Here is a 10,978-nt window from a genome sequence, read left to right as displayed (position 1 = left end):
GGTATATCCAACGTTGAAAACCTTCCAGATTGTATGTGGGACTCGGTGTGTTTTTCATGTTGCATCTAATCCACTCCGAAGGTGCATCTGACCAGAATGAATGTACGGTCCAGAATTCAGCTCATCCAAAACTCAGCTGGGCCATGACATTTGAAATCATGCCTAGAACTTCTAAATCATGTGTGATGCTTGATGCCCTCTGTTTTGTTACTTTTGTATAAAACCAAAGTTTTGGGATCCAATGAGAAGAGAAGGGAACACACGTGGACGGACTAGATGTCATTAAAACACCCCAGTGGGCCCCACAAGTGGATTTTTAAGTGAAGCGTTTGTATAGGATCCGGCCTCATAACATGTCCCATATATATCGGCCCCACAAAAGTGATTGAGACTCTTTGGTAATGGATCCGGACCGTCCAATCACTGCCCGAAAGTTGTGCCAGCTGCAAGTTGATGAGAAAAGTGAAAAAGAAAAAGAAGCGGTTGCTGCAATATGTATAGACGACTTGTATGGGATACATGGAGAGTATGGTCATGTTGTGTGATCCAAACCGTTGATCTGACGAGATACACAATGGGTTTTCTATTCTAACAGGTAGGGACCCATTATCGTATCACACCGTTGAGAGGCTATGATTCAAAAGCCTCCTTGGGCGCCACTTATCAAAAACCGTGTATATGTTCAAAGATGCAGACGGATAGAGTGGATGAGGACGAGAGAGACGAAGGGCACATTGGTAATTTAAGAGGTCTACTCACTATTCTGATGAGATGAGTACAGACAGAGGGGTGTCTACCGAATCACGGGATTTGGTCAGGTCGGCGTAACACTGAAAGTACGCGGATTGCGGGGCGTGCCTAACTCCACCTGCCCTAGGGGCCGTTTGTCACCATTGTTTTGGAGGGATTTGAGGGGATTTCAAATCCACTACTTGTCTGGGTTTCAAATCCTGAGGGTTTTAAGTCATCTCAAAGATGGGGTTTCAAATCTAATAAGAGCTTGTATTACATCTAAAATCATTCCGAGAGTTGCATGTGTAACATGTATGTCACCATACTATTATTCTATTGGGCACGTGGCCTACTAATTATGTCCCAAAACAATTAGATTATCAATTGCATCACTATAATTACTTTAATATTATGATCAGCACCGTCCAAACATTGTTCATGTAAATCAACTGTTAAAATAGTTAGTCACTCGAACATGATTTTGTGTTTGTGGCCTACTCGAGACTTGGAATTTCATCATTTTTGGCAAAGCATATATTTCAGCGGGCTTATTACAACCATTGTGTCAAATATTACATACATTCACTAATTAGAGATATTAAAGTTGATTCAGTAATTAAATATAAGCTCCTTAAATATATCATACATAGCTACTTTGGGATTAAAGTTGATTCCCAATCCAGGCCTCCAAACACAATAAGAGGATTTTGAATCCATGGGGTTTCAAATACAGGGGTTCCAAATCCACCCTCCCAAACAGGCCCTTAGTGGCAAAGTTTTGTAGGCCCTACTATTAAGTATGTGTTATGTTCACATTGTCCATCCATTTTGTGAGATCATGTTAGGGTATGAGCTGAGATCGACACATATCAAAATCTCAAGTGAACTACACCACATAAAGTAGTGGGGATTGAATGCCTGCCATTGAAAACTTCTCGAAAGTCACGGAAGTTTTGGATCTGAGCTGATATTTGCGTTTTCATTTTATCAAGGTTGACAGGCAAATAAACATCATGGTGCTGTAGGAAGATTTCAATGGTGGGCATCGTTGTCGCCACTGCTTTCTGTGGTATAGTCCATTTAGCTTTGGATCTGTCTCATTTTTTAGGCTAATATCTTAAAATGACATCTCATAATGAACTAACGGTATAGATATAACACATACATGAACTATACAATTTTGCTACGTAAACACACGAGGGAGGTCAACACCGAGTTTAGAAAGGCCTTGGCGCAATTTCAATACCCCACAACCTTTTGAAAGACAGTGGCCCATTTTCTGACAAGCATCTGCCAATGAAATTACACTACGTCGATATTACCCCTGCCTGACGGAATCTGCTCCTGCAATCACATGGGCTGCCGATCACAGCGCCTGCTATGTCGGACGGGGCTTCTTCAAATGTGGATCATTAACAGTGGGGCCAAGCCACTATAAGGTAATGTTCCTTTCATCCTGCCATTCATCCTTTTTGAAATCTCATTTTAGGGTATGATCCAAAAAATAAGCTGATTCAAATCCAGGCAGACCACACTAAAGAAAACAGTGGTGATTGACCATTAAAAACTTCTTGTTGGTCACAAGTTTTGGATCAAGTTGATATTTGTGTGGTCCCTTCTCTTTGTAACATTATCAACAGGTTGGATGGAAAATAAACATTCTGGTGGCCACCAAGTAGTTTTTAATGGTGGACATTCAATCACCATTGTTGTTCCTGTGGTGTGATTCACCTAAGATTTAGATCTGCTTCATTTTTTATATAATGCCCTGCAGTGAGCTTTTCAAAATGGATGTAAAGAACATACATCAAGATGGGCCCCACAGTCAGGGATCCAGCTAAGCTGCGCCATGCTATGTCCTTTAAGCCATTCTACCGTGTGGGGGGTGACCCATACTACTCACGTGGTATTCCCGTATGGCTGTCCATACATTTGTAGATGGATCATATCTCTACAACAATCAAGAAATCCCAACCGTCTAATTGATTGGCTGGAAAATGAATAGTTGCTGCAATCTTCTCCACCGGTTTAGAGGTTTGGCCGTGCAACTATGCCATGTTGAAGAGTCACCACCATTCTTTAGCCGACACTAAACTATCACTAGTCTAGTCCTCTGGCAAGATAGAAATATTTTGAGTAATTTCAAGCTAATGGGATTTAACAAAATAAATACATGAAACAAAAAGCTCAAAAGAGAAAAGATGTAATCCATACAAATATGAAAATTACAAACCAGCAAACCTTCAGAATCAGTAGTTAGTTTTTGTCCCATTTCTCTCCTCTTTTGTCTATTCTCCTTCAACAACCACATACATGGAGGCAGGGTTCTGCCGTGAATCCCATTAGCAAGAGTCCTGCTAATGGGACAGTGAGCAGGTCCGATTCTAGGCATGCATGCCAATGTGTCAAACATGTGTGAAATCTAAGCCACTCATCACACAGGCCCCACTGTCTATAAACCGATCCGTGCATAAGGCAGGCCACACATGTATCAAAGAGTCCAAATTCAATGTAAGTGTGTGGCCCACCACATGAGTAGACGGCCTTTCAAACTAGGGCACCTAAGCGGCTTTCATATCGCATCTGTGTGTTATGCTAGCACGCTGAGCTGCAGATCGCAGTCGCCATGGTAGGCCATTAGCAATTGCTACTGCACTTGCGGAGTTCTTGAATCACAATCGTCATGGTAGGCCTCCGCTCAGGAGCTTCGTTGGTGCAAACCAACATGATCCTAGCCAGATTTGCTGCTTCAATTTTGGAATACTTCCCATGAAGTTTCTCATCGATAAGGTCATCAAATTTGCCAGATTCAGCCCCGAGTCGCATCAAGTGGGTAATCTTCTGTTTCCCGCTAAGGATCTGGAAAACAATCACCCCAAAGGCATATACGTCGCTCTTCTCTGTGAATCGACCAACGGTAGTGTATTCGGGGGCCAGGTATCCCATGGCAGCGGTGGCCTTGAGGGTTGAGAAGACGACGTCATCAACTAGGAGTTTGTGGAGACCGGAATCAGAGAGCAAGGGATTGAAGTGTTGGTCGATGAGGACCTTCTCAGCTGATATGTTTTGATGGACCATAGCAGGTTTGTTTGGACCGTCACTATGCAAGTATTCAATGCCTGGATGAAAACACGAGCATTTCCCATGAGTGAAACCATAAAGACTATCTGGTTTTTCATCTCTAAATACACAAGATGAAGAACAAGTACAACAAAACAAATGGACCAGATGGGTTTTCTCTAATGAAGTCTAAATGGGCATCTAAGTATCTAAATGAAAGGAAGGAAAATGAAATTTTATTTGGGTTCTATTTTCTAAGTATTATATGACACTCAATCAAAAGGAACAGCATTTTTATGTTCCACCAATCAGCAGTACAAGTGGGGCCCACTTTCAGTAACCTAATCCATTGATCCAGTGCATTCCATGATGGGATGGGGCCTACCCTCAGTATCTCCTCTATCAGATGGTGGTAGGCATCTGAAGAAAATAGAGAATTACAAGAAAATGTCCACATTTAATGAGGACCCAATCAGATGAGGATGATCCCATACACTACAGGGTAAATCATATGAATGACTTGAATTACCTAAAGGCAGCCCCCACATTAGTGTTTTGCCTGAGTAAATGCTTGATCCAAAATTGAAATTACCTCTTGTCTAGAAACCAGGTTAGAGAAAATTGGAAGGCAATGAAACCATGAAGAGGAGGCTAAATAGAACTCTTTTTAAGGCAAAGCAGTAGACAAGTAAAAGTGATGAAGAAAAGCTGACCTTTGGCAATGCCATTGATGATCGAAACTCTCGTGGACCAATCAAGAACCTTCTCGTCGTCCTTCAAATCAAGATACTGCGACAATCTTCCATTAGCAACAAATTCATAGATGAGAAAACATTCCCCTCTTCCACTCGAACAACAAAACCCCCTCAACCACACAAGATTTTCATGCCGCAGAGAAGTCAGCATCTTCAACCCCCTCAAGAACTCCGCCTCTTCCAATTTACAGCTCGTCTTATTGATACTCTTCACAGCAACAACAGACCCATCTCTCAGAATCCCCCTGTAGGTAGCAGCGAAACTGCTCTTCCCCAACAAATTCACCTCAGAGAAGTACTGTGTCGCGGACTCCACCTCCTCTAAATTGAACTGAAGCCCTTGTAGAATCTCATGTGACTGTGAGAACCCTCCCCCACTCCTCCCATTGGTCAACGGATCCCATCCGTTCGAGTACTCGAGGCTGATGAGCGGAGAGATGCTCTTTCTGCTGATATCCTTGGCCTGGTCAGTGCTAACCCGACTGTCCGAAACATCGGATGTGCTTCCAATCTTCTGCTTCCTCCGACGGTAGAGCATAAAACCCAAAAGCCCTGCAACTGTTCCTACAACCACAACTGCAATAACCCCAATGACAACAGCAATTGCAGGGCTCTTTGATGAATGCCGACAATGGGTTTTGTTGCAAGGCATATGAACACTCGCAGACTGTGGAATGTGATGCGTATCAATAGTGCTCGAATCCGATCCAAAGGCTTCGGGTCTGTTAGGATCTGCATTAAATGAAGAACCGCAAGCTCCCAGAGAAGAAAACCCAATACCACAAAGACCATTGTTGTTTCCATACTGAAATCCTTCATTCAGTCGCTTCAATGCTTCACCATACAAGCAAAACACAAAATGAATTCTTCAATTACATCTCAGGAAAACAAAAGAAGAATGAAAACTCGAATTGGGTTCTTTCATTCAATGTTGGAAACTCAAAATAACAGCAGAAATCAAAATGGGCTTCTGAAATTCATCTAAAACAAACAACGGAATATCAATAAATCATACCTAAAGGAACATTGCCTGAAAGGCTGTTGTTTCTGACATCCAAATCCACCAGCTGAGGAGCTACAGCTAGCTTCCCAGGAATGGATCCGAAGAGCTGATTAAAACTCAAATTCAACCTACTCAGCGAACTCAAATCACCCAAGCTTGCAGGAATCGCACCCGTCAATTGATTCCATTGTAATGCAACAAAGCTCAGCTTCTTCAGAGACCCCAACTGTGTAGGAATCGTCCCACTCAAATGATTATTACAAAGCTGCAAAACTAAGAGAAAAGGAGCGAGATAGAGAGAGATTAGCCTAAAAGCCACCAAAAATCATCAAAAAAGAAAGAAAGAAAGAAAGAAAAATCCCTCTCAAAGGTCTATACAAAGCTGAAAAGCTACTTAAACCCAGAAAAGAAATTATATATATATATATATATATATATATAACCCAAAATCTCCAAAAAAGATACCAGATTACCGGTTTTTTCCTCACCTTGGAGACTAACCATGTGGCCGATTTCTGCAGGAATGCTTCCAGAGAGATTGTTAACGTTGAGATAGAGGTCAGAAAGCTCGGTGAGATTCGAGATTTCTTTGGGTATTTCTCCCTTGAGGGAGTTGTAATGAAGGTAGAGACCCGACAAGCACTTGAGGCCGGAAACAGCGGGAGGAATGGAACCTGAAAGCTCTTTACCTTGAAGAGAGATGTTAGCTACCTTTCCATGCTCGTTGCAGGCGACTCCTTCGAAAGTGCCACTGCAGGGATCTCCTTCTTCCGTCCATGAAGAGAGGAAGCGATTTTCCGGGTCCAAAGAGGCTTTCATTTCCATGAGCACTTTCAGCTCGGCATTTCCACAGACACTAGTTAGGAATGCAGATAAGAGGAAGAAGGAGAGAAGAGCGATGGAAGCCATGTTTACAAAAGAGAAATACGCAAGACTCGATGCATAGATATATCTCTCTCTCTCTCTCTCTCTATGATAGAAGGACTAGTGTGAAAAGGAAAAGGAAGATAGAGAATCCAAAGGGGCACTTTGGGAAAATAAAATATAGGTGGTCCTCTTTTTTTAAGCGCCGGGGATCGTGCCGAAAGAGGAGGAAGAAGAGGGAACGGAAGCGGATTGCGTTGCGACACGTGGCAAACTGCCGTGAGCACACCATGATGTATGTGTTATATCCATACCGTCCATCCATTTTTGTTAAATCATTTTAGTGCATGAAATCAAAATAAGAAAAAAAAAATGACGAAGATCCATATCTCAAGTGGACCACACCACAAAAGGCACCGGGACAATGAGGAACACCGTTAAAAACTTCATTGTACCCACAGAGCTTTAAATCTGCTTATTTTTTGGGTTTATACGTAAAATGGTCTCGTAGGATGGATGGATGCTATGGATGTAACAGATACATCATGTTGGGGCCACAGCAGTTTGCCACGTCAACACACTACGAAAAATCGGTGGTGCGTGTCACATTACGCAACCCGCTTCAAGAGGAAACCTGATCCCTCTTACGGTAAAACTGTAAAAAAGTAACGGTACCGTACACCGCAGGACGACGTAATGTGCGTATCGTGCCGGACGCGAGTTGCCTGTGACCCTGGCCGCGGGAAGTTGCTGTGGTCGGAAGCTATGTGGAGCCCACAGAGATAATCGTTACAGCTCCACTCCGTCCATCAGTTTCTTAAAACCACAAGAGGACCACACGAGAAAAATAAGGCAGATCCAAAACTTAGGTAGGCCATATCAGATATCACAAGAAACGGAGAGAAGAGAAAGTTCCACCGTTGAAACCTTCTTGGAGCCGACCATGATGTTTATATACCATCCAAACCATTCATAGGGTTTTTATCACTCAGATAAAGTGCATACAGAAATATCATAATGATGCAAAATTTCACGAAGTTTCCAATGGTGAGAGGCACCGAATTAGGTGTTACCCGGTACCAGCTTACTGGGTGCTACCCCTACCGTAGGGCCAACCTTGACGATGTGTTGTATATCATTGCCGTTCATCCATTTTCCATCCTATTTTAGGATGTGGCAACAAAAATTATGTAGATACAAATTTCAAGTGGGCCACACCACAATAAACAGTGGTGATTGAGTGGCTCACCATTAAAAAATCCAAAGAGGCCATCGTAAGGTTTTTACAATATTTATTTGCAATCTAACCCGTTGATAATGTCAACAAGATTGGGATAAATGAAAATAGAAATATAAGGCTGATCCAAAATCTTTTGTTGCCTATAAAAAGTTTTTAATAGTTATTCATCACTATTTCTATTGGTATGGTCCACTTTAGATTTGGATTTTCTTATGATATGAAAAAACGTTTTGACGGCGTGGATATATAAAAAATACATCAATATACAAAAAAATATATCAACGTGGGCCCTGATTGCTTGCCTCCAAGTGCAGAGGTTCATAAGTAATATCCCGTGGATACAAGGTCAATTCCATGGGGAGATGAATTGCGAGAAAGAAAAAAATCAAATGCAAAACAAACTAAGTAATAAAAACTAAACTGATGATTTGATTTTGAGATTTTTGAATGGATGTAATTCAACTGAATAAAAAACACCCAAGCTTCAAAGTTCCACACATAGGTTAATATTCCAAAATCATGATGACTCGAATAACACAACTAGGATCTGGGCACTATAGTCAGCCCAATCGGAAAATAAAACACTTAAAATATTTTAATAAATGATATAAAAGATTAGAAAATAATGGATTTGCACCATTGACATATATTTTCAAGCGTCAATGATTTTAAGTATTCAATATCTATAGGATAATGAATATCAAAGAAATATAACAGGTTGAGAACATCTCTTATCTAGGAAATCTGATTAATCTAGGGTAAGCCTATCCATCAATGTGGATCTCATATGATGGAAACATATGGATCTTACAAAAGGATAAAAAACAAAACCTAAATAATAGATAACATGCATACACTATTCTTCTCATCATTAAAACAATCAATCATCATAACTTAAAGAAATATTAAACCCATGTGCTTCCCTTCTAGCTTGGGCTAGAAGGAACTTAGAAAAACATAATTAAATTGCAGAAATAAAAAGCAACAAGAAAGAAAGAAGAAAAATTGCAAATAGAAAAGATCTAAAAGGAAATAAACAACTTATAAAGCTTTAATAAAACTAAAAACTCTTTTAAAAAACTCTAAATATTGCTCTTGAATGCTTCTAATGATATTTAAGAATACCATAGGAGGCCCTATTTATAAGTAGGGAACTCCAATTTTCATACAAAATTGAAAACTCTAGAAAACGCCTTAAATATACGTATTTTTTAAAAATAGACTTCTCGCTGCATAGTTCGTTTAAAATAGACTTACTGCTGCGCAGTTTTTCAAAATAAACTTCACAGCGTCAGAATACAGTTTTTTAGGACGATTTCAGGATTCTTCACTTCAAATCTTCGATTCTCTTCATTTCTCGCTTGGTTTTCTTGGATCTTTGGCATGTGAATTCTTCAATCTTGATCTCCTAAGATCCATCCATTGCCTTGGTGATTTTTGAGCATCAAATTCTTACTTTTTAACACCCTTTTTTCAATCCAAGATCTTAAATTCACCTTGCAACACATACATGAGTAAAATAGAATATTAAGATGATTTATGTTCATAAAATCAAGATATAAATGAGGAAAATTATGCAATATTTGAGTCTCAACACACCCCCCAACCAGCATTTTACTAGTCTCGAGCAAAATAAGCGAAGAAAAATAAAAATAAGAATAAAAAATAATTATAGAAACAAAATTAAAACGAAAACAAAATTCTAACTACACCACTTTTGCAAGTAATCTCGATTGCATTTAGCATATGCAACAAGCCTTTAAACCCCTAGGTTTCCCCTAGTGGACGAGTTATAGTCTCGTGAGGGTTTCCAGAAATGTTACCCACAAACATTGAAAACATGAAAAATATTTCAATACTCAGAAATTTATACAATTATGCCTCCATTCATCATATGAATTCCAAAACAAAACAATACTCACCCTAGATATGAAGTTAGCTAGAATCTTAATTTTTTAATCCATTACATCCTTGAGTTTAGAAACCTAATTAAAATTTAGAATAGTTATGATCCAATATACTTAGGTGCTCCATGACACTAGTCTAACTTTGAAAAATATGCATGTTCCCTATCCTAACTCCTTTCAATCATCCCAAGAATATGAAATCTCTAGTTATCTCATTTTTTTCATGATATTTCTTCTTTTATCATTATATCCTCATTATTATAGACCACCCTTAGATGAAGATTTCCATCGGGTTTGCTTCATAATCTAAGGTATCGTACTTGTAATGGTAACAGTAATGGATACTTAGGTATTCTTACTCCGGATTACTGACACGATTATTATGGTCATTGCATTTATGCTCTATAATAAAATTTTCTTTTTTCCATCACTCTTTTTTTCCTTTAATATTCTCTCTTTTAAACATATATCAATGGTACTAGTTCATTCAACCTTGTTTGAATCAAAAGTTGTTATTCTAGTTCACATATCATATTCCTCACTTAGTTAGATAAGGTGTATTGTGAATTCAGTATATCAAATTACAACTCACTTTAAACTAGTGATTAGATAATTGAACTCAAGTTTATAATTTTCAGTTGTCAGATTTCTGACTACTATCAACCTAGACTAAGTATTAAATTTTCCTTTGAAATTCGCAAAATATCATGTTCACATTCTTTTATATAAAAATATTATTTTGAAAATGTTGAAATGTTTTTTATTTTTTTTCATAAACTTAAAAAAAAATAAACTTAAACCTAACTGAAACCCAAAAATAATAAAAATAATAATAAAATAAACTGAACCCCGCCCCCCCCCCCTCAAAAAAAAAAAAAAAACTTTCACATGGATGACTATCCAGACCCCCCAACTTGAAATCTACATTGTCCCCAATGTAATGCAGAGAACAATAAAAATAAAAGAAAGGGTGGATAGTACCTACCATGAAAAAACTCACTTGCTATGTGACACTAAAAAAATTGAATATGATACAAATCTTACACAAATGCTCCGTCAGACCAGGAGCATCATTCTGAATATTCTGGCTCATGAAGAGGGACGGACTCCTCTTCCAAATAAAAGTTTTCCACATAAGGCTTCAATTTCTAACCATTAACCTTATATACATTGTCATTACATGGATTCTTAATTTCAACAGCCCTATGAGTATAAACATTCTTCACAATGAAGGGGTCTATCCATCTTGATCTTAACTTTTCCGGAAAGAACTGGAGACAGGAATTGTACAATAGGACCTTTTGCTGAGGTTCAAAATTCTTCCTCAGGATATTTTTGTCATGAAAAGCTTTGGTCCTCTCTTTGTAGATTTTAGAATTTTCATAGGAGTCTCGCCTCAACTCCTCTAATTCATTTA

The 10,978-nt window shown here is 39.0% G+C and overlaps 1 protein-coding gene across 1 annotated transcript; it reads right to left on the bottom strand.

The window, feature by feature from the left end:
* Positions 1–3,314: 3,314 nt before the first annotated feature.
* Positions 3,315–6,524, bottom strand: LOC131248380 (LRR receptor-like serine/threonine-protein kinase GSO1). Its single transcript, XM_058248649.1, has 4 exons — positions 6,039–6,524; positions 5,563–5,823; positions 4,506–5,381; positions 3,315–3,851 (listed from the first exon to the last, which is right to left on the bottom strand). The coding sequence occupies exons 1-4, from the start codon at positions 6,457–6,459 to the stop codon at positions 3,370–3,372; spliced, it is 2,040 nt and encodes a 679-aa protein (XP_058104632.1). The 5' UTR covers positions 6,460–6,524; the 3' UTR covers positions 3,315–3,369.
* Positions 6,525–10,978: the final 4,454 nt, after the last annotated feature.

Source organism: Magnolia sinica, chromosome 6 (assembly GCF_029962835.1).
Source record: "Magnolia sinica isolate HGM2019 chromosome 6, MsV1, whole genome shotgun sequence".
Lineage (NCBI taxonomy): Eukaryota > Viridiplantae > Streptophyta > Magnoliopsida > Magnoliales > Magnoliaceae > Magnolia > Magnolia sinica.
Note: the sequence above shows the minus strand (reverse complement) of the source record. Positions and strands in the feature narration are given on the sequence as shown.

Excerpts from the sequence above, each read along its gene's own strand:
- LOC131248380 (XM_058248649.1), bottom strand. The coding sequence starts at position 6,459 with ATGGCTTCCATCGCTCTTCTCTCCTTCTTCCTCTTATCTGCATTCCTA. Across the intron at positions 5,382-5,562 it reads TTCAGGCAATGTTCCTTTAG|CATTGAAGCGACTGAATGAA; the intron begins GTATGATTTATT and ends TGTATGGTGAAG. Across the intron at positions 3,852-4,505 it reads CATCAATGGCATTGCCAAAG|GCATTGAATACTTGCATAGT; the intron begins GTCAGCTTTTCT and ends GTTTTCATCCAG.